The 24,484-nt window shown below is 37.4% G+C and overlaps 1 protein-coding gene across 3 annotated transcripts in view; it reads left to right on the top strand.

The window, feature by feature from the left end:
• The window catches only part of VPS13B (vacuolar protein sorting 13 homolog B), a 382,845-nt gene that overhangs the window by 221,072 nt on the left and 137,289 nt on the right, over positions 1-24,484 (top strand). For all 3 annotated transcript variants that reach the window (XM_060775658.2, XM_067467340.1, XM_067467339.1), the window contains exons 31-33: positions 6,560-6,763; positions 15,091-15,217; positions 17,792-17,935. In XM_060775658.2, coding sequence (XP_060631641.2) covers positions 6,560-6,763; positions 15,091-15,217; positions 17,792-17,935 — 475 coding nt within the window. The remainder of the gene's footprint in view (positions 1-6,559; positions 6,764-15,090; positions 15,218-17,791; positions 17,936-24,484) is intronic.

Genomic DNA, 24,484 nt, shown 5'->3' with positions numbered 1-24,484 from the left:
GCAGCATCTGCTTTGAACTGTGGGCCCTTCCACAAAGCCCTATATCTCAGAATATCAAGGCAGAAAATGTCACATTATCTGAGTGTGGATTCAGATAACCCAGTTCAAAGCAGATACTGTGGGATTTTCTGCCTTGATATTCTGGGATATAGGCCTGTGTGGAAGGGCCCTGTGTTACCTGAATCCACACTGCCATATATTTCAGTTCAAAGCAGATATTGTGGGATTTCCTGCCTTGATATTTTGGGTTATATGGCTGTGTGGAAGGGCCCATAGTGGGACATAAGTAAAATCTCTGCACTAAGTGAGCTCTGCAGGAATTGGCTTGGGGTTGTTTGACTGCAGTTCAACTTGGTCTCAGAAGCAAGTCTTGAGGGATCATTTAATGAGTAGTCAATATCTCCTTGAAATGCAATTCAGTATGCATGGTAGTGAAGGGGAGGTGAAGAGCGAAGGCATAATTTGCAAATGTGTCCATGATTTTTTGGAAAAGGTGGAAGTAAGGCACCATTTGTAAATGGTGCCTTCTCTCTTTACCTCCCTTTATTATTATGCATATTGAATAGTTGAAGTTATATAGAACAGGGAAAATGTGAAGATGAATGTAAGGGAAGCTGAAGCTTGGTACTGAGAATTGGAATGATTAAAAATGAATTAAAGATGGACTCCATGGATGATTGCCCCCCCCCCCCCCCCACATAATTCTTATGGAAACAAGTAACTAAGAAGGCATCCTGAAACAGACTTTTATCAGTTTTGTATAGGAGAAGCACTTACATGTAAGAAAAAGTATATTTCTGTCAAAGCCCTCCCAAATCTGTTTGTTGTTCAGTTTCTTTCTTATTTAAATAAGAGCTTGTTTTTAAGCTTTGTTCATCTCTATATAAATAAAAATGTAATGTTCATTTGTGGGATTAGCATAACTCAAAAACCACTGGACGAATTGCCACCAAATTTGGACACATACACCTATCAGGCCAATGAGTGACCATCACTCATAAAAACACTGAAAAACACATTGGAAGAGACTTAAAAAGCCAAAAAATACATTACAATGCATATGCAAAACCACATATATAAATGCAAACACACACACATATATATACACACTTATACACAAATATACATACACACATATACACACACAAAACACATATACACAGACTGGGCCACAGCATCGCATGGCAGGGGGTGGCTAGTGTTTAAATAAGAGCAGGTGAAGGTAAAACAGTTTCAAACTATCGGTCAGATTTTAATATAAATGAAATAATATCCATGAAAGTAATTAAATTGTCAGTGGATATATTTTTAATTTTCTCTGTGGGATTTTTTAAAATGTCATTGGAAAGGGAACAAACAGAATGTACTCTTTGGTGTCTGTGTTCATCATTCTTTGCCATTTATTTTCAACAAACAAATTGTAAAAGTACTTAACCTCAAAGACTGCTCATGTTTGTTCTGACACATTGTAAACATCACAAATCAATTACAATGTAATATCCTTTAATTACAGAAAACGTCCTGTCTGACTCCAGTTAACAGCTGTATTGTTCTTATGATACTAATTACAATAACTGTAGAAAACCTCAGTAATAGTCAAAACTTTAAGAATTGCAGTTCCATGGGGCAGCTGTTGTATTTCTCTAGCCATGAGAGCAGCTGCAATGTTGTTGGTTCCAGGGTAATACGAGAAACCCAAGCCACATATGAGGAGCACATACCACAAGGCTAGTGGGTTTATGGAGAAGAGGAATAATGTGGGCTTTTCTCAAGTAGCTGTAGTGGTGTACAAGTGGTATTCCAATTGCTCCCATAACTCAAGAACAACGCAAATACCAAGTCAAAGGACCAAACTGGATGTGTCTCAGAAGATTTGTAAATGGACTTTTCTGTATATAGCAGCAGGATCCTGTGATTTTTATAGGAGTCATGGCACCACCATTTTCTCAATGAAAATCACCTTTCTACTCTCATCTCTAGATAGCTCTGTTTTATAGGGAATTTTTAGAAGTGGAACATCCAGCAACAGTTCTCATGAAGATGACAGCAGGGAAAATTATAAATCCTCCTTCAGCCCTCATTACTTATCTAAACTCCAGAGTCCATCTCACTTAATTTTTTTTTAAAAGTTGGGGAAGGAAAGATAATTTTGTATTTTCTGCATCACACCTGATTTTATCTTGAATTTGATATTGATACTGTGTCTGTAGTTTCTAAACTTGTATCTGGCAAAGTTGATAAGGGTTGAGTATCCCTCATCCAATATTCTTGGGACCAGAAGTGTTTTGGATTTGGGCTTTTGATTAGATTTTAAAATATCTGTATTTTCATATAAATACATAATGAGATATCTTGAAAATAAGACCTAGTTTTGAACATAATTTTAATTTATATATCTTATACCCATAGTCTGAAGAGATACAATATTTTTCAAGAATTATTACCATCAGAAAGGTGTCACAACTCTAGATGTTGCAGTATTTGGGGTTTGAAATTCCAGATAAGGGAGATTCAACCTGTACACAATTTTGACAATGTGCCAAAATAAAAATTGGTTTGAAGTGGGAGGTTAATGAAACACCCAGCTTATAGTCCAGATTTAGTGCCATCTCATTACCACCTTTTTGGACTGCTTAAAGAAGCTTGAATAGGGAAGAGATGTGAAAGCAGTGATACGTCAGTGGCTGTGTGCTCAACTAAACATTTTTTTTTTCTGATAGCATTAAACAGTTTTATAACCTTGGAAAAATGCATCATAAAAAAGGCAACTATGTAGAAAAATGATGTAATTTGTTTTTGAAACTCTTAATAAATGGAGTTTTGAAAGTGTAAAATGATGTTTGAACATTATAACAGTTCTCTTTGCTAGATTTTTGTATGGATGAGAATACCCACTCTAAGTGGTAGTCTCTGTACTATTGCCAGTCCCTGGACCATTGGCTGCTGGTCTCTGAGCCATTCACAAGCTCTCAGGAAAGTAAAAAATTATACCCAATAAGCACATATATATGTGCTCCCCTGGTGTGTTTGTGGGGGGGGGGGGGGCAGAATCAGATAACCTGAGAAGAACTGGATTAGATTTTAAAAGAGCAGGATGGTTTTTCAGGGTTGTCTCAGAGAAGGTACCTGCACAGAAAGCTCTCTCAAACAGCTTCTCCAATTCTCCTGAGCTGAACAAAGAAAAAGTAAGGCAAAAAAGAAATTTAAGTGGGAAACATAGTAAGTGTATGTTAGCAGTTTTCTCCTTGCAAAGTTTTTATACCTGATTACTGAAATGCGATGGAAACATGATTGCTTCTGTGTATGGGTAAAGTGTGGAATTAGTTGAAAATAGAAACAGTACACATGTGGTCTTTGAATTATGCTGAAGGGCAGGTTAGAGTATATCCATATTCCATACTTCATCTTCATAACAACCCTGTAAACATTATATTAGGCTAAGGCAAAGTCGTTTTCCCAGTATCACCCAGGGAGCTTTTAGCTACAGAACAATACTATCTAAACTATACATCCTACCCAAGTAATCTCTGACTTTGGAAAGTAGAGAAATGTGTGAAAATGGGACTTCCTATAATAAATATGATTAAATTATACATAATTATTATTTATATCCTTTTTCAAAATTTACAATTTTTTGTTTTGGGTTTCTATGGTCTTTTATAATTCTCAACTGACCTGTAAGGGAATACATTTGACTTTATTTCAATGAACCTCTGATTTATGCCAATTCAGCTGTGAGTAGTAACTGTTTCAACATGAGCTTTTTCTTGTGTAAACATACAAAATGCCCGACCCAGACTAAATCAATTTAAAAAGGAAAACATTAAAGTTATGTTTCCTGTTACATGCTTAAGGTCTTCTTTGGGTGCATTACATTACTGTATTATTTACCCTCTGTTGTTGGCTTTTGGTTTATTCTCCAATGCCACCTGCAAGAGGATAGTAGATCATACAGGAAACAATAAAAAATAAGTTTGATTTTAATCATCACAGCAATTAGATAAGGTTTTGTAACTAGAATTGCATTGCTTATTTTCCAGATTTTAGTTTAAATCTATATTTGCATACCAGTCACTGGGCTTGCATGTTTAAAACTTCAGAAAGATAACTTTAAAAAGGAAAGTGTATTGAGTTTGGTTGCATACTAGAAACTTGTGAGGGGGAATATGAAGACTGGAAACCTACTCCCATGCCCAAAGTACACAACTACAATGTATATACCTGAGCTTGATCCATATATATTTCCTGCCCCATAATGTGGCAAAATCATATAGTTATGAATTTCTTACTTCCATATTGAGTAGAAAGGAGATGATTGTGAGTTGGAGAAAAAGTAATATCTTTTAAAAAGTAATATGGATGGATTGTCACTTTGGTCAAGTGAATCAGACCTCTTCGAAAACAGTAGGCCACTTAAGATTATCAGAGGAAGCTAAATACAGTCTACCAAGTTACTTTTTTGGCCCATTTATCTCATTTTTGTCTACGTTCTGTGCTAGTAGCTCTCCAAGATTTGAAAAAGGGATGTTGTTTAGGTCTATCAGGAGATACAAGCAGTTGAACCTTGGGCTTCCTGCACTCAACCATATGCTCTCCTGCTGAGCTACAAGCCTTCCCCAATGATCTAATTTCAAAGATGGATGGAGCTGGAGTTTCCCATGTATATTTCTTCTGACACATTGGGATGTACTGATGAACTAAAGAGGTTTTTTGAAAAGTGGGCTATTTTAATTTACACATGAGCCCTTAGCTATCTCCTAACACAGTGGTTTTCAACCTGTAGGTCCCCAGGTGTTTTGGTCTACAGCCATTATCCCAAAGCTTTGTCACTGATCTCAATAATATGTTGTCTATACATAGAATAATAGAGTTAGAAGAGACTACAAGAGCCATCCAGTCTAACTCCATGCCATGCTTGCTAAATAAAAAGCTTATTTAAATAAAAATGTATTGCCTGTCGGTGAAGGGATAGTAGCCTAGTTGCCCTAGAACAGTGGTTCTCAACCTGTGGGTCCCCAAGTGTTTTGGCCTACAACTCCTTGAAATCCCAGCCAGTTTACCAGCTGTTAGGATTTCTGGGAGTTGTAGGCCAATATATCTGGGGACCCACAAGTTGAGACCACTGTTCTAACACTTTGCGTTTTTCCTTCTTGGACTTATCTGTGTTTTCTACAAAGTTACAAAACATAAGATGGGATGATGATTACTTGAGAGAAGACCTGTGATAAAAGTGACATATATTTTCTGAGGATGATAACATAGGTCTTATCAGGATTTTTCTTGCAAGTTACTGCATTTGCATAAGTGCATCCTATTTGGCTATTCATGTGTATCTGTTCCAACTTGGATGCCACTGTTGAAGTAAAATCAGCCCCTTTCTCTTAGCATTTGTATTAGATAAATTGCTATGGCTGACACCCAGACAAGTGTTCTATTGATGGGAATTGTTACCTGGTGAAAGACAAAGAGCAGGGAAGGGTTGATGTTCTGTTTGTGCTTTGCTCTGGAAATCCTGAGAACATCTGGGTGCTTACTATTGGGACTAGTATATTGGATTAGATTGACTTTTATTCAGTATGATTCTTATTATGTATTAAAAGTTAAATGATAAACTGTTATGAAACAGAGATTTGTATTTTAAAATCCTTTCTGAAATGTATTAGATGGGAATAACTACATGGCAGTTTCAAATTTCCCTTTCTAACTGATGTTGCTAAATTAGGATGTGTCAGGCAGCTTCAGAATATTCTGGTTAAAACAGATGTTCTAGATCAGTGGTTCTCAACCTTTGGTTCTCCAGATGTTTTTGACTTTAACTCCCAGAAATTCCAGACAACTTACCAGCAGTTGGGAATTCTGGGAGCTGAAATTCAAAATACCCAAAGAGTGTTTTGAATTCAAAATACCCAAAGAGTGGGAACCACTGTTCTAGATCCTTTTTAGTCTGGTTTCCATTCAGCTTTGGGGCCAAGGCCATTTTTGTTCACTGCAGAAAGAAAACTCTGCAAGACTTAGTGGAAGGTTGGTCTTGTTAATATTCCTAGACTTCTTAAAGAGTTTTGCTACAATCTGAAAGGGGATTGGGCAGGACTGGTTGTTGTAGTGATTCTCCTGCTATCTGATAGATAGGTAGGTCCCATAAACAGGACTTGTTGCTATCCATTCCTTGTGTTTAGCAGGTGGATAAGATTAAAGTTTTCCCTCATAATTAATACAGAGTTTCATTTTGAAACTAGACATTTAAGGAGGATTAGTCACAGGGAAACAGAAAATAGAAGGAACTGGGTGGTCTTTTAGGTCATGAAAAAGGAAAATTCTCAAAGCTGCTCCTTCTGTAGCTGATGGAGAGTCCAGGTTGGTATATCCTTGATATTACTGCTTGAAAACAGGAATCCATTCTCTCATAATTCTACATCCTCTGTAGGCTGTCCTGACCCAGTACAACTCGGAAATTAATTCAGTTGACTGATTATGGCCTTAAAGTACAGGTGGAAAGTACGGATGAAAACAATAGAAACATTTCCTTAATCTTTCCATATTTTTTTTTCTGCCATCACAGGAGAGCGCTGAATCTGGGGATTCTTCGTGATCCTGGTTCAGAGGTTGAAGACAGACAATATCAAGTAGATCTTCAGTCCATCAACATTGGTACTGCTCAGTGGGATCAGCTGAAGCCTGAGAAAGAGAATGGTAAAGGCAGGACAATGCCAGAGAACGAACGAAATTCTCAGAATCCAGCACTTGAGTGGAATATGGCAAGTAGGTAAGAAACTGATTGAAAAAAACACCTCTTGAGTAGAAACATTGCGACAATAGCATCTTATATATCTGAGTTAACCGTTTTGATATTTTTTACTTTCAGCTGTGTGTTTGCATTCCATTACAGACATGTTTTTCATGAACAAAGGATCTGAACAGTACATTTCAAATAGTTGTTTGTAGCATTGTTTTACTGTAATCACCATACAGATACAGTTGTGTCTACATTTCCATAATAGCTTATTATATGGCCATAAAATCTAACTCGAGGCTAAAACCTGGCATTCACATTTCCAGTCTACGAACAACAGAGTTATTATCCCCTTTTGTACTTCCATAGAGTTTGAACAAAACCAGTTTAGACATTTTTAAGCCATCAGAGGGGAAAAAAAGATTTTTTACTCAATTGGCTCCAAACCAATTCTTGTGCTTCTGTAAATGAAAACAGCTGCCATTTCTGAAATGACAAATTTCCGTTGATTTGTTGATATGCAAAAGAAAGCTTCCAGCTCAAATCTGCTTGAAAATGTTACTTTGACATCTTCCATTTTTGATTATGCTGGTAGACTTTGATGCTTTTCCCAGTGAGAGGTCACAGTAGCCCTGTGCAGATGACAAGTTGTGTTCAGTGAACACAGGAGAGGGAATTGGGATTGTGCCTGCTGAACAGAGCCTGTGTAAACTTTGTCTGCACAATTTCTACCCTGCAAAAATATTGACTACAGGTCTCATAGAGAGAATTTACATATAGTGGCTCTTTTTAGGAGATGAAGTGGCTGTGCAAAGGGCTAATGGATGCTATCTCTCTTCCAGCATCCATTTATTGTACATACTTCAATACTCAAAATGTGGTAAGGACTTTGTTACATGTCTGAAAGATTAAAGACTCAACGATAAAAGGGCTGCATTAAGTGCCAATATAATTTCAAAATAATATTACAAAAGGCTTTTGCTCTTTTATTTTCATAGACAATTATCCAAATTATCCATATGGGATCCTAAATTAATCCATTAATTAAATATTAAATATATAGAGATTAAAACAGCTCAGTGAAGTTGACCTCAAAAGGGATGGCAAAAGTTGCTTCCAATTTGAAGAGTCAAGTCTAATGAATGTAAGAGCTATGTTGGATCATATAAAGTACCTGTTTACTTTAGCAATATATTCTCATACTGTAAAACCAGGGGGCTGGGCTTAGCACAGTGAGCTAAACCACTGTGCTGCAGAAAAATCCTACCAATTGAAAGATCGGCAGTTCGAGCCCAGGTCGGGTTGAGCGGCCGTCATTAGCCAACCTAGCAATTTGAAAGCAGAAATTCAAGTAGATAAATAAATAGGTACTGCTTTTAGTGGGGAGGTAATAAAGGCGCACTTAAGGACATCGATTGGAAGGAAAGCTCCTCGGCACGGAAGGTGGAGAAACAGCACCCCCCTCTCCCCATCGCCGGAGTCAAGCACAGCCTCCAAGATGGCAGAAATAAGATGGGAAAAACTGCCTTTACCTCTGTTTGTGTCGTCTGTCCTTGTTAATTGTTTAATTGGCATTGAATGTTTGCCTTATGTGTGTTCTGTAAGCTGCTCTGAGTCCCCTTCAGGGTGAAAAGGGCGGGATACAAATACTGTAAATAAATAAATAAATAAAAGACATGCATACAACAGCACGCTCCTATTTGTGCTCTCTACTAAGTGATATACATACACATATTTCTTTGGGTACTACATAAAAAGACATATTACAAGCCACCAATAGTTAAGTCAATGTTTAAATCAGATTCAGTGGCATCCTTGCATTTTGCGTCAGTGTATTCCACAGTTTTATGTGATGGGAAAGGGAATCCTCTTTTAGTATTCCTGAATTCCTGACTGCCATTTCAGCTCATAACCCTGGATTCTAGTGGGATGAGAGACAAAGAAAAATCTGTTCACCACATCATGCATAATTTTATAGATCGCTATCGTGTTTTCACTTTCCCTTTTCTTAAACTCAACATCCCCATTGTAACATTACTTTGCTGAGGAGTTGCTCAGCTATCTTCCTATCTTTTCCAGTTCTGCAATATCCCTTTTTGTCCTGGTGAACAGAGCTTTATGTGTTATTCCAAGTATATAGCTTAGTAGCCTTCTTTAGGATAACATGGTGGACATCTGTTTTAAAATCACTTAGAAATTTACACTGAAACCTATTATTGTTATTTGTGTTCAACTCATTTCTGGATTTAAGGCAACTTTAGGTCACTACATCATGGGGTTATTGCAAAGAAAACTATGACTCTGGAAACCAGGGTTCAAATTCCTGCTTGACCATGGTAATACACACAATGTTCTCTCAGAGGAATTAAAGGCAAATCTCCTCTAACAAATATTGTAATTTGTTCAGATGAGATTTGCCTTTAATTCCTCTGAGAGAACAGTACTTGCTCTAGATCACCCAGTGTGTTACCCATGGCCAAGAGGGAATTTGAACCCTGGTTTCCAAAGTCATTGTCTATTATTCAAATCACTACTTTAAAAAAAAAAACTATTGTACTATTACTTTGCAAATGTACTGTACAATTACACTCTTATGCAGGTAATACTTTTGTAATTCACAAGGCACCTGGGTTAATAAGTGATTATTTTTGAAAATGTGTTTTGTCCATGTGTACACATTACAAGAGAAAAAATTGCCTATGATACGTAAATGAAAATAGAGACCGAGTTGTAATTGGTGAGTTATAGTAGCAGACTTGAAATTGGGATAGCAAGAGAGAAATACTGTATTTCTTCAATTCTACAGCCCCATTTACACTGCCATATAATCCAGTTTCTGAATCCAGGTTATCTGCTTTGAGCTGGATTTTATTTATTTATTTATTCCCCACCTTTCTCCTCATGCAGACTCAGGCAGCCAACAATCCCACACTCGGGTAATAGTTTTTAAATGTGCAATACAAACATTAAGGAACAATTCAATAATACAGTGTGGATTAAGTTAAAAACAGATTAAAATAGAATAAATTCAATTAAATTGTCATTTAAAACTCACAATCTCCCTCCCAAATCCCACCCATACTTCCCAAGCAGCATGTGTGTGTGTGTGTTGTTAGTACTGAAATTAATATGTGTCTTACAATTGATGGCATCTTAGAATCAAAGAAATACAATAACTATGGATGTAAGAGTAGCAGCAAAGGAAGGAAGCTGAAATTATAGCAGGACGGGAATGCTGCTGGCTCCAAGAAGCTTGTTTTTCTAGTGCTTGGCTCGCAGTGGATCCTGAGGGCCAAGTTACTCTAATAAGCCTGATTTGGACTTCAGGACACGACAGAGGAGCATCTAAGCCAGCTCTTCCTGAACGTCTGTGTCCAAGGACACTGAAGGCAGGAACTGGAAAAATAGGCTGCTCAGAGTTCGTACCTTACTTTCCCAAGAGTCTGTCTTCATTCTTTTAGTGTTCTTCCTGACCTTGGAAAGAGTGCAGTGGCTCACATAATGGGCTGTTACATGAGTGAGTGCACAACTCAATTCCAGCCATAATCACTTTGTTATTCTGAATGGCGTTTCTTTGCAGTCGTTTTTTCCAATTCTGGCCTCCAAGTTGTCAGATTTTTTTAAACATGTATTTTATTTTAAAATTTGTTTTTCAGGTGTTAACTGAATGTGGCATTATTTTATTTTAAACATTTTTCTCAAATGCAGCATATTAACTCGGCCTCATGGACCATTTTAAAGTCATACTTGTTAACCCCCTTTTTGGGAAAACTATATATATGCACCCGGTGGCGCAGTGGGTTAAACTGCTGAGCTGCTGAATTTGCTGACCAAAAGGTCACCAGTTCAAATCCGGGGAGTGGGGTGAGCTCCTGGTGTTAGCCCCAGCTTCTTCCAAACAAGCAGTTCGAAAACAGGCAAATGTGAGTATATCAATAGGTACCACTCCGGTGAGAAGGTAATGGTGCTCCATGCAGTCATGCCTGCCACATGACCTTGGACTGTCTACGGTCAACGCCGGCTCTTCGGTTTAGAAATGGAGTTGAGCGCCAACCTCCAGAGTCAGATACAACTGGACTTAATGTCAGGGGAAAACCTTTACCTTTCTCTCTCTCTCTCTCTCTCTCTCTCTCTATATATATATATATATACTAGCCGTCCCCTGCCACACATTGCTGTGGCCCAGTCCGGTGAAATGGAAAATAAAGTAACATGAAGGTGTTGGTTTCTAATATATGTTATTTCTTTATGCTTGTGGGTAAGCAGTATTTTAGTCTAGTTTCAGTCTATAGTGGTTTTTAATAGCAAATTTATAAAATCGGCAAAAGTGCAGTTTAGGGTGGAAACACTAACATAGTAACTCGTAACTGTGATCATGATGACACTATAGCATGCACATTTGAAGAACAAACCACAGGTGGGGCAAAGCTATCAGATTCTCTGGAAAAGTGCTTTTAAAGCCTTGGCAAATGTTTCATCATTCTTATCTATTAGATGAAATAAAACGTGCTGATGCTTCTAACTCTTGACATAAAACATCAAAAACTTCTCTGGAGCTTTCAGTAGAAGCACTTAAGGATTGAACCAATGACAGTAGTTTTAAATGATTGAGGCATATTTAGCTTTTAACTGTTATCAGGAAGACCAGATAATGGTCAGACTGTAAGAGAATTAGATCATGGTGTACTCCTGCATCAAAGTAGATTAAGAGGAAGGCTGGGAGTTTTTTGGAAGACAATTTTTCGATCCTTAAAAAGATTTATAAACATAATGCATATGTGCCACTAAGGTCCCTATATGTCTAATTTCAAAGAGTTTCAGATATATCTGGCATTTCCTAGCCAGAATCTTATTGGAATAATGGTCCACATTAGGGCCATTTTTGCAGGATTATACAGCAGGAGTGCAGGAAGTCAGGGAAAATAGTTGGTGCTGTAGTTGCAAGATGATGGTTCTCAGGTAGCTTGTTTCTTTAATTCCTGTCTTCTGGGTGTCTTAGAAAGCTTGAAATATCACTTGTTATGGTCCCTCTTCCTTGTCCTCCAGGCTAGAGTTGCCAAAACATCCATGCTTCACAGAGGCACACAGAAGCCAGATCTTGTCAAAATAGGTTGCCTAGGAGCTGGCTATTTTCTTTTCTAACAGTGGCTTTGCTAAATTTCTCTGCCCCATCCCCATACGCTGGAAACATTTTTACTTCAGCCATCTTTGCAGTATCTGTGCCTCCATACTACCAATGACATGGCTACAATAGATCCTATCAGTACGATCCTGGCCTAAATATTCTTGAGTTATTTATAGATGTAGAGGTGGTTCCAAACACAATGTGAATAATCAACATATGGAAAACATAATCCAAGACTGGAAAGTGTAAGTGGATTTCATAGAAAAGCTCTGACAAAAGAATACTATCAGGTCCTACACTCTGATATATCTTGCAAAAACATGTGGTTTTTCAGCTATGCAGGTTTTCCTTGAACCAGCTTCAAATGTACCGTATGCTAATCAATAGGAAAAAAGTATTTTTTTTTCTTTTTACTGGAAAATATTTTGTTAGGCTTTGCAGATTTAAAACAAAATAATACTGCTTTAATAGCCTTTTGCAGTAAATAGGACAGTTGTATCAGTTTCATCTGTTTTCCAGAGTAGCTGTATGACTTATGTGTCCCATATGACTTGTGTGCACAACTGTAATACGCTGCACTCAATTAATATATGGTCTTATCTGTCTAAGTCAAAGTATGTATGTTTGCTAGTTGGTTGGTTTGTACCACAATGGCTACTACATAGCTTGGTGGATCTGGACTGGCAGACATGCCCTTCATTACTAAAGTTAAAATAATTGAGGGCTTTCAACTGAAAAAAAACACCCCACTTTGGGTGTGAGTCCCCAAAAATACAAAATATGTATGTAGCACTCAGATGCAACCACCAGGGAGTAGTATATCCAGCCAAAGGCTAGCTCAAAGGGAGAAATGTAGAAGGCCGACTGTAGGCATAGAGACATTTGCAGATATTTTAATATGCACATGCTGTTGAGGGGACAGGCCCCAACACCCTGTGTGCATGGAGTGTGTGTGTGTCTATGCAATAAGTGTATTATGTAGTTTAACAGTATTTCTCTCACATTCTGTATGTAATATGAGTGATAGGAGGCAATAGGTGGAAAAAATGGTTGAAATGAAACCAAATAAAGAGAGAGTTCACCTCCTCCAAGATGAACTGAACCACCTAAACTGGGCTCTACAGGCCAATGGATACTCCACCTCAGACATCGGAAGAGCTGCAAGACCAAGAACAAGCCACGAGAATAAAGACGAAGATCCACCCAGAGGAAAAGTGGTCTTGCCATCCATCAAGGGAACCACTGGCCCACATAGGGAAGCTGATGAGGAAACACAACCTACAAACTATCTACAGACCCACCAAGAAAATCCAACAAATGCTACATTCAGCAAAGGACAAGAGGGATACTCTCACTTCTGCAGGAGTCTACCATATACCATGCAGCTGTGGACAAGTCTACATAGGGACCACCAAACGCAGCATTGCCCAGATACGAATCAAGGAACATGAAAGGCACTGCAGACTACTTCAGCCAGAGAAGTCAACCATAGCAGAGCACCTGATGAACCAACCTGGACACAGCATATTATTTGAGAACACGGAAATGCTGGACCACTCTAACAACCACCATGTCAGACTACACAGAGAAGCCATTGAAATCCATAAGCATATGGACAATTTAAACAGAAAGGAGGAAACCATGAAAATGAACAAAATCTGGCTACCAGTATTAAAAAAAACACTCTAAAATTACAACAGCAAAACAACAGAGAGGAAACAATCAGGGACAGCTAATCATCTCTCAACAAAAGATTCCTCCAGGCAGTAACAAGCCACACCAAAAAGCTGCCAGGCCATCAAATGCTAATCAAAGTGGTCAGTTGAAACATTCACATCTAGCTCCAGCAGACAAGTGTTCTTTGTCCCACCTGGTCATTCCACAGATATATAAACGCAATTTTCCTAGTTCCAACAGGCCTACTACCTCTGAGGATGCTTGCCATAGATGCAGGCAAAATGTCAGGAGAGAATGCCTCTAGAACATGGCCATATAGCCCGAAAAAAACCTACAACAACCCAGTGATTCCAGCTATGAAAGCCTTCAACAATACAAAGAGAGAGAATGCTAGCTGACAGACAAACAAACAAACAATAAATAAATATGAGAATGTGTTCTCAACTATGAGGAACGTCTCTGGGAGCTGGGTATGTGTATGTCTGGAGGAGAGATAGTTAAGCAGGAGCTAGATAGCTATGTTTAACTAATTGAAAGAATATTGTATTGAGGAGAATGTTGTATTGAAGAGGGGGAAAGCTAGTTTTTGGCTCCTCCAGAGAGAAAGACATGAAGTAATAGACTCAAACTAAAGGGAAAAAGATTTTACTAAAATGTCCAGATAATAAAAAGCTGTTTCATCGTGGACTGCACTGCCTTGGAGTGTAGTGGAGTCTTCTTCTCTGAAGTTTTTTAAATCAAAAAGCTGGATGGTCATATGTCAGTAATGCTTTGCTTGTATATTCCTGCATGGCAGGGAGTTGCACTGGATGACCCTTGTGGTCTCTTCTAATTCTATGATTTTATGAAATAGATTGAAAATCTGCACTCACATTTGAAAATAAAACATATAGTTTGAAAAGGATTGCCTCGGAGATGCTCCATGTTTTTGTTTTACTATTTAATCTATAGCTGTTAAACCATAGAAGCTAGAAGAAACTAAACTTCTGCTTATGCTCAGAAGAAGTTTCTTTATACAGACCCTGACAATTGGTCCATCAAACATAGTATTATAGACTCTGGCTCACAGTGAATCTCCAAGGTGCCAAAGTATTTTCACCCTTCAATATGAGTTCCTTTTAAAGCTGTAAATGCCTGCCCTAGAGAGATAGTGGGAGTCTTTTCCTCTAAATATGCTAAAAAAGAGGGTGGACAGCTATCTGCTTGGGATGCCCAAGCTGGATTCCTGCATCGAGTTTGAGGTTGTAGACATGGTCTATGGGTCCCTTCTAACTTTGTGATTCTGTCCTTCAATAACACTGAACATGTATTCTGGCCCTGATTTATGTTTTCTCCCCTGAACTTTTGTTCTTGAAGCAACATTCTTGTTACTATCTAAACAAACCTCTGATTTGGACATTTATCATCAAACAGATTCTTTTCTGTCCACTTTCTGTTTACATATATTTCAGACTTTTCACTATATGAAGAAATTACTGTTGCAACTCTTTTCAAATCTAGGCAACCTTGTTCCTGCCTCAAGAATGTGTAATCCATGTTAATTTTATTTTTCTTTTAGCATAAAGCGGCATCAAGAACGGAGAGCTATTTTAACTCCAATATTAACAGACTTTACAGTACGAATAACTGCAGCTCCTGCCATCATTTTTACAAAAGTAATTTCACCAGAGAATTTGCACACAGAGGTTAGTGTTTGGTAGCTTTTCTCATGGGGCTTAATTGGTTATTCCGATGGTTGAAATGCTACATTACGTTGTGTTAAAGTAAGGCATTACATTGCACTGTGTTGACATTGCTAGCTGAGTGAATTTCCCTCTATGTGCCCCCTGAATGTGATCATGAAGTTTTGGGGTGGCCCTCCAGAGCGGGTTTGAAGGGACAGGATTTGCAGGAGGGAGGAAAGCTCTGTCCATTGAGAGGATCTGCTTGTGTGTTGTTGACTGAAATACAGTATTTTCCTATCAGACCAATTTTGGGATTTAACATATAAGATAAAGATAGTGAGATGTGGATGTATCTGTGTTACTCTGTACTTCTTTTTTTGATATTTTCAATCTTTAATGTTCTGCTTTTACACTCTATGTTTTTATTGGATGTGTAATACATTTTTTCCATATTAGAATCTTACTTAAGTTGTTCCTTCAATTGTTTAATGTAAAACACTAACATAGTGTTAACCCAAATGTCAGTCCTTGCCTATGCTATGGGTCCATGGCATGCAAATAATATACACCTAAGAAGTTTGGTCTAGTTTAAATGAAATGCCAGCTGGGTGAAATGGCTCATCAATATATATTTTTTCTTACATGATCATCATCATCATCATCACATCAGTTCTGAGTAGGAGATTTTTAGAGACTTGCTCACACTTTGTACGTTCTTCAAACTTAGCCCTTTAACTAGAAATGCTGAGAATTAAACTTGGAATGAAGAAACGCTAAACATGCAAGCCATGTCAGGCCTGCTGAACTGTGGCTCTCAACTGTGTTGACTGCTACTACATATTTGCTGGAATAAGGATTTAAAGAAAAATATTAGATGAGTTTAGGGAATTGCTAAACTATAGATAAAATAACAGATGAATGTTACTGTTTTCTGTCAAGAATGTGAATGTTTTGGCTGTTTTAAATCTTCCTGAATCTGTTCTCTCAGTGAAAAAGGGCTGCTTTACTATAGATTTGCAACAATTTCAATAATGATGCATGTGCCCTTCAAGATGGGGTATGAGCTTCTGCTGATCAAACAAACGTGCGTATGTTCTGCTTTCCATGTCAGAAATAATTTGCCAAAATGGTCAAAAGCTATTGTTGGGTATCTATAGTTAAAATCATTAAACAAAAGTCATTTAACTTTAATTCAAAAGATTTCAACCGTGATTTACAGGAAGCCACAAATCAATTAAATAAGTTATAAGGTATATTACAGTAATTCTCAACCTGTGGGTCCCCAGGTGTTTTGGCCTATAACTCCCAGAAATCCCAGCCAGTTTACCAGCTGTTAGGATTTCTGGGAGTTGAAGGCCAAAACATCTGGGGACCCACAGGTTGCGAACCACTGGTATATTAGTTACCAGCCAAGATGAATTGTTATTCATATATACACAACCAAAAAGGGAGAATTGTAAGACTCTGCCAAGAAAATGAATAATGGCTCTGACAGAATAAAATTTGGTGCAACAATGGAACAGGACCTCACAAAGGAATCACATGAAACAAACAAAATGTATCTTTAATCATCAAATTTCCTGTCAGATGGATCGTGGTATGCTATCCCACCACTCCTCCACCTAATTTTCCTTTGCAAATGGTGAACAGTACTTTTCTGGCTGAAGAGATTAGGAAATATTACTAACTCCAATTTTAAAGCATAAATAGCCTATGCTGTGTTTGGTTAGAAACACAAATTGCATAATTGCATGAAAACAGTTGGTATTATTATTATTGAGGCTCAGTTGTGTAGGCAAACCCTAGAACTTCCCAAGGCCCAATTCTTAATGAGGTGCTGGGAGGCAGAGGAGATGAAGAAACAACAGTCTTTATTTGTACATAGAGCTGTGGGTGACAGTGTGAAAGGAAAGCGCCACACGAGACACAGCTCAGTTGAGACTGTTATAAGATTTCCAAGTACATTTCACACCTTTAAATATCCTTCTTTCTCATTCTCTTTTTTTCTTTTTATCTTGTCTCTGTCCCCTTTCATCCTCCCATATGGTACTTTGATCAGTTGTTTATCGAAACAGTTCAAGTAAGCAATTTCCCCACAATTTCCCGATTACAATCATTCAGTATATTAAACGTCATCTGGACTTCCTGGGTGCTATTTGAGACTCTCATTTGGTTCAATCAATCAAAATCAAAATACCATCCTTGTTAGAACTGTCTTCCATCTGAGACAGTTGCTTCTAGGGTTTATAGCCCTGCCTATCCTTTTCCTGCAGACGGCCAATTCTCTCACACAAGAAGCAACTTGCAGTTTCTCAAGTTGCTCGTGACACGACAAAAAATAATAATACTTCAGTTGATTCCTTTTTACATAATGGGTTGCTCTATTGACTCCCTTTGCTAGTGTTTTGTGTTTTATTGTCCTGTTAGCCTTTTCTTCTCATGCAGACTCTTCAATTTATTTCTTCTAACTCTAAGAAAACACTAAGAGCTATTTATTCCAAGCTACTCTCCATACTATTGCTACTTATTAATCAGATTAAATCAGGTCCTTGTCTCTTTCCCCCTTCATTATATTTTCCAAACTTCTTTTCACAGGAAATGTTAGTCTGTGGCCATTCTTTGGAAGTGAACATGACAACGAGCTTGGACTTCTTCCTCAGTGTGGCGCAAGTGCAACTCCTACATCAGTTAATACAAGCCAATATGGTTGGATTAGAACCATGCAATAAAACTACCGAGGTAATGTCTATAACCAGTTTTTTTTTTCAGGGGTATTGTGACTATTGTTTTTAAACACATTTTAAACTACATCTTACATGGAAATGTGACACACCATAATGATGCTGTGATCATGACATATTTTCTGTTGAGCATCCTTGATTTGAACTTCGAACATGAATAAATTTCTTTTCTCTATTTATTAGACATTTATTTTAAGTGTCCTTTCGAAATCCTTATATAATGGCCCATTCTCAGATCTATAACTGCTTAGTGAATGCTGTAGGATCCACAGTAGAATTGAACAACAATTGTGGAGTTTATTTTGTGTCTATCTAATAGTGTTGGTCCAGATAAATGTACGTAACTTTATTTATCAATTACTGATGTGCATGGGAGGTACTGTGGGAAATATCACAAGAATTAATAGGAAAGAGCAGTGCTTTGTTCGTGTTGAACTGCTTACTGCAAATTATAGAGTGCAATTTTATCTTGGATAAGTTTACAAACATGAGTTCTCTCTCAAAGTATTCTATGGGAATATTTATAATAAATAGCTTACAAGGCAGTGTTTCCAATTTTTGGGGGAATGGACAGAATCATTATGTTGAATGCATGCCCAGAATTTTAATTTACAGATTATGCTTTTCAGAAACCTGGTTCTTCAAGTCTAGAGCAGGCAGATATTCAAATTATTTTCAAAAAGGCATATAATTATTACATATCCAGACTCTGATCTCCTCTGTCTCTGTCTTGGGGTAAATTACTCTTAATTTGGTACCTAATCATACAACTCTTGTACAATTCGCTGGATTTTTTTCTGCACTAGGCCTTACATGAGAAATATGTATAAAAACTTGTTGATAGATTTCAGTATTGTGCCCTTTCTCTGTATGTGATCATTGCCTTAAGAAAAAAGAGGGGTGTTGCATAAAAGTGGAAATGCTGAAAATAAATAAATAGAACATTCAAATGTAGTTAGGGAAAAACTCCTTGTGGATGAATAGAAAAATAATAATCATTCTGAGGGATAACTAATAGGTTTAGTACCAAAGGAGAACCTTGAAGTGGCCAGATGCTTGACAGCTAGGAATCATAGTAGTAAAAATTACTCTCCCATGAGAGACAAATCTTCTAGCACAAGAAACCATATGAATGTACTACACTTCTGCCTGGAAAGGGATGTGTCTCATGGTTTTGATCAACTTTAGAACATTGCTCTGTTTCTTCTTATATCCACGAGAATGATACTTTAAGTCTCAAACTTCTCAGTAGCACAAGTGGCACAAAAGTAATTTGCTCATAGATATGCATGAATTCACACAGGGATACATTATTCTGTTACCAAAGACTATACAGGCAATGATAAAAAATGAACAAGTATAATAAAATATTTTCATTGTAAGCTTCTTGTCACTTCACTGCCAAGGTTGGGTGAGGGTGACCCTTCAGGTTCAACTTCCATATCTCTTTCCGTTGCATATTCTACCTCTGGGTGATGGGAGTTTCAGGCCAAGAACATCTGGAGGGTCACAGTTGGCCACCTCTGTTGTCTATGTAAATAATCCTCAAAATTGCTTTTTAGACTTTTACTTCAGCATATGAACTGTCTGAGTAATTGCTGTCACTTTGTGGAATACTGGTAGTTCCTTTTATCTTTTTTTCTGGGAGGAGATATGATATATTTTATAGCAAAAAGCTTTTGTTTTTCCTTTCCTCCCCCTCAAAGCCATGTTTTTCTTCTGAGAAATGAGCAGCCTGAAGAAGAAGTAATAAAGAGCCAGAAATGTGTTCCAGTTTCTATAGTCTTTCCAGCTCCCTTTAGAATCTCTTTTACATTTCTTTTACCAGCAAAAGGAAGGCCATTTTCCATTTTCTGAGCTACAAACACCTCCTTCAACAGACAGATCTTGGAAGCATCTACAAAGTTCAAAGAAAAACAACAAAAACGTTCTAGTATTTAGACTGATTTATGGTCAAGGTTTTTTAAAGTTATATACACATAATTTGACTAGGAAATGACAAATGGAGAACAGCCGTAAATCTTTAAAAAACCAAGATGTAAATACTGAGAGTAAGAGGGAGGGAGCTTTTAGAACTTAACAGGAGATTATTACTAGAAATCAGATACTAACATTCAAAGTGATAATGCTTTGTGTGGAGGTATTTGTGTTAAGGAATTATGATACATAGTTATTCTTTTAATTGACTTCCATTATTATTTAGTTTGACTTAATTAGGCACACAAAATTGTAATAGCCCTTGTCTATTTCTGTTCCATATGATTCTATTTTCATCTGAATTTTGAATAGTCACTTGAGAGCTATATGATATTTTATAAAAGGATGCTGTTGCTCCATTACCATAATTGCATCATACGCTTGTTTTAAAATGTGGGCAGAGAAGCTAAGTGTATCAAGGCTGCCGGGGATAGATGAATTTAGAAACAATAATTACTTCATTCACAAATACCAAGTAATCATCATATTAAAGCCATTTCTAAAAGAACCATATGTAAGGAGCAACATATGTATATGTTTTCTAAATACAGTGTTATAGAGTAAATTAAATGTTTATATTTTCACAGACTATAAACATATTGTTTAGAGGACTGGAGGGGGGCATATAATTAAGACCAAAAATGGTTGCCCTTTCCTTTCATCTAGGTAGCTGCTGAAAAAGAAATGTTCCTTTATATAAAGGTAACATTCTAAATTTTGTTTTGTTTCTTGAAGTATACTTCTGAGATTCTAAAATATAGACAAGTATCTTGTTTTGGTTTGATGGGTTTTTTTAATTCTGTTTTCTTTAGTGCTTGTTTGTCTCTCATTAAGATTGAAGCCTTTAAGAACAGCATAGCAGCTTCTGTGGGATTGTTTAGTAGAAATTAACATAAGAAAGCTCTCATAGTTCAGTATATTAAAATTGGCCGCATAAAGTCTTACATCACTTAAGGAAATGCAAAATTTCAAGCAAATCCTTTGTTACGTTACCTCATGGACAAAATATTTGTTGACAATATGCTGAAGTGAGTACATTTTTGTCAAAACTCTTGCAAGAGTAGGAATTGAGCTAGAAGCAGGAGGAACACAACCAGATGTTGGCAGAATTTCATGAAAAGTTCAGGTCCATACTTCATAATGGTTGCATATTGAGTGTTTCCTAGGTTTAATTGATTGAGCTATGCTTGTGCCAAGTATGATGTGAAAAAAGGAATGGCAGCTTCTTCTTTTGAAAGTGTAAAGACTAATTTTTATTTAAATGTGTTTCTCACACATCCATAGGAATCTGTTCCAAGCAGTCTGAATAACTTCTAGTTTTTACATATTCAAATGAATAGGAGTAATGTTACTTTTCTTTTCCTCTTTTCCTCCTCAATGGGGAGAAGGGAACCGCAAAGCCCAGCAAAACGGATTAAGGGAGCCAGATTTTATCGGTTCTGTTGGAACTAGGAAAAAGGGTTTATATATCTGTGGAATGACCAGGGTGGGACAAAGGACTCTTGTCTGCTGGAGCTAGGTGTGAATGTTTCAACTGACCACCTTGATTAGTACATAATGGCCTGACAGTGCCTGGAGCAAACTTTCGTTGAGAGGTGATTAGATGTCCTTGTTTGTTTCCTCTCTGTTGTTGTGCTGTTGTAATTTTAGAGTTTTTTAATACTGGTAGCCAGATTTTGTTCATTTTCATGTTTTCCTCCTTTCTGTTGAAATTGTCCACATGCTTGTATATTTCAACCATGAAAATGAACAGTAATTCAAATATACTATACACAGTTATATCTATAGCAGGGAAGGGCTAGTCATCAATATTCACTTCATTTCATTTCACTTCACTTTATTTCTTAATTAGTCGCTCGCCACCAAGGTGCTCCGAGCGACTTACAATGTAAAATAACATTTACACAATATAAAAACATTCAACATAAAAACATACAACAGTGACTATTTGGCAAATTAGATCTGATCACTTTACTTAAATGCACAACCAAACAGCCAAGTCTTGAGCACCTTTACAAAAGGTCGCAACTCCGACATTGCTCTAATATATGGAGACAATGAGTTCCACAGAACTGGAGCATAGATCGAAAAAGCTCTACGCTATAACACATAGTCCAAGAAAGCATGTATTTAGGCTTCCAGACAGCTTTAATGTGAAGTATGTGATACATGTTTTCTGCAGATGTCCTTAACTGTGATCCTGATTGAAAATAAGTATGACTTAATTTTATTTTTAACGATCACTATTATTTTTACATCCTATCTTTTCCATTTATCTTAATCCACGTGATTTTAATCTTAAAATACCAAAGAGTATATGGTTGAGCCAAGCATATTAAAAATAATGTGCTGCTGGTGTCCCTGCTTCTAGAAGCTTGCTAGAATGAACTAGCTGGGATCCATTTTTCATGTTGCAGCCACCATGTGGAGAGAACATGAAATTGCCTCTGAATAATAGCTGTTCCATGCAATGAGATGATCACCTTTATGGGCCTTTGTAAATATTACCAGTCTCTGCACTGTCACAACCAGCTTGACCATTATATGGACAAAATACGTATATGTAGTGAGTAAGTGCTGAGGGCCACTTCAAAAAAGTACGGTCATCGCATAGACATTGGTTGCTTGCTTGCTTGCTCTGCAGTGTATATTATCCATGCCATGACTTGCCTTGTGGAACAGCTGCCACACAGAGACAGTTTGAAGTATGAATATTTGAGGCTTTGTGGAAGAAAACCACAGTGCAAGGTACAATCGAAATGATGAGCTGGCATAGACATGAAGCTGCATCACATGGAGGCACTTTCAACAGCCACCCTGAGAGGTCTATATCATGAGAAGCGGCCCACACAAAAAGCTCATGATGTGGAGTAAACATCATACAGAGGCAATGTCTGGCAGCCTCCATGTGGCAACCATATGGTGAGAAAAAGTTAATAGTATTTAAGGAGCTATGTGTGTTTGTATGGACTGATGCATTCTTACTTTAGTGTTCACGTGTCAGAATAAGAGTTTATTGTACTGTGAACTAGTGCAGAACAAAATGTAATGTTATAGGACAAATAACACACGTTACAGTTCTTGACATGTTAACTGAAGTATTGATCTGTGTCAGCAGATTGATTTCAAAGTACAGGGAATTCAGAAACTAGATATTACTAGTTTTAAGAGTGTTGCTTTTTCTTTCATTTTAATTGAAATTTTACAAAATATTTACCTATTCTGTTCATGAGAATTGTTCATTGGAAGGCATCTAGTGTTCTCCTTGATAAGATGCCTTTATATATACCAGGGGAGGGTCTTCTGTATGACTTCTAAAAGATCTATGGTATGCTTTATCTAGTATTTAGAAACATAAGAGTGCACATAGTTATGGAAAGGAAGCTAGAATTTATTCATCTTGAGAATTACTCTACATTGGAGTACTTCACAAACAGTCAGTGTTTTCTCTCACTTTATATAACCATCCTAATTAATGCAAAGGCAAAAAGATGCCTATTACATGGCAACTATGTTTTAAACTCTGTTTTATGAAAGGTCTTAGGGATGTACTACTCGGTCTTCTCACAAAGTTTCCACAGTTCCTTCACAAGGAATTGAACTAGAGCCATTCAGTCCTTATTTATTTTTATACACCGCCTTCTCCTAATAGGGCCCCCAAAACACAGGTTAAAACAGCATGTAATTAAATCGTAGAATCAAACTTGGGGGCCATCAAGTCCAAACTTCCTATTCAGTGTGGAATCTCCATCTAAAGCATCCCCATCAGGTAGCTTTCAAGTGTCTTTGAAGAGAGCCAGAGAAGTTAATTACCAAGTTAATTACCAAGTACAATTGCCCATAGTTAACCCATTTTTGCGTGTTGCCTCTTTATTTGCGGAGTTTGCACAGCAAAGAGACCACATCACCTCTCTAGGCAATTGGTTCTAGGCCAAACTGCCAAGTAATTCTTTCTAATTTGCAATCACAATCTACTCTTCTGTATAATGTATTGTCGAAGTTACTCTTCTGTAACTTCAGACCTTATTCTACTGCCTAGAACAGCATCAAGCCTGCCTCCTCCTCTCTGTGACCCCCCTCTATTGGTATTTAAATAGTTCAGTCTTGTCACTCCTTAGTCTTCTTGTCAACAAGCTGAACATGCCCAACTCCTTCAACTTTTCCTCATATGTTTTGTTCTTTATACTTCTTATCACGCTTGTTGCTCTTCTCTGAACCGGCATCCAATATGGCAGTTGTTTAAAAGACATTTTTCTCAATGAAGAACTGGATTCACTGCAAATTACCTAGAGAGCAGTCATTTACAGGTTTCTACCCCTCCACAAAGGAGCCAAAGTTACCAACAAATAAGGACAGTGAGATGTCAAATACAAGTACAGTATGTAATCTCTTACAAGGTTAATGGGACGGTGAGAAAATGATTGCAAGCTATGTCTGACTTATCATTTCCAAAACTTTGGGGGAAAGCTTACAGATAACTTAGTGAAAGACTTACAGAAACATCGGCCCCTATCCCACAAGTCCATAACCTGTCAACAGTCATGAGCAGAATACAGGATATCAAGGAGAC

The sequence above is a fragment of the Anolis sagrei genome, chromosome 4 (genome assembly GCF_037176765.1).
Source record: "Anolis sagrei isolate rAnoSag1 chromosome 4, rAnoSag1.mat, whole genome shotgun sequence".
Classification (NCBI taxonomy): domain Eukaryota; kingdom Metazoa; phylum Chordata; class Lepidosauria; order Squamata; family Dactyloidae; genus Anolis; species Anolis sagrei.
The sequence above is the reverse complement of the archived record's forward strand: the minus strand, read 5'-3'. Positions and strand labels throughout refer to the sequence as shown.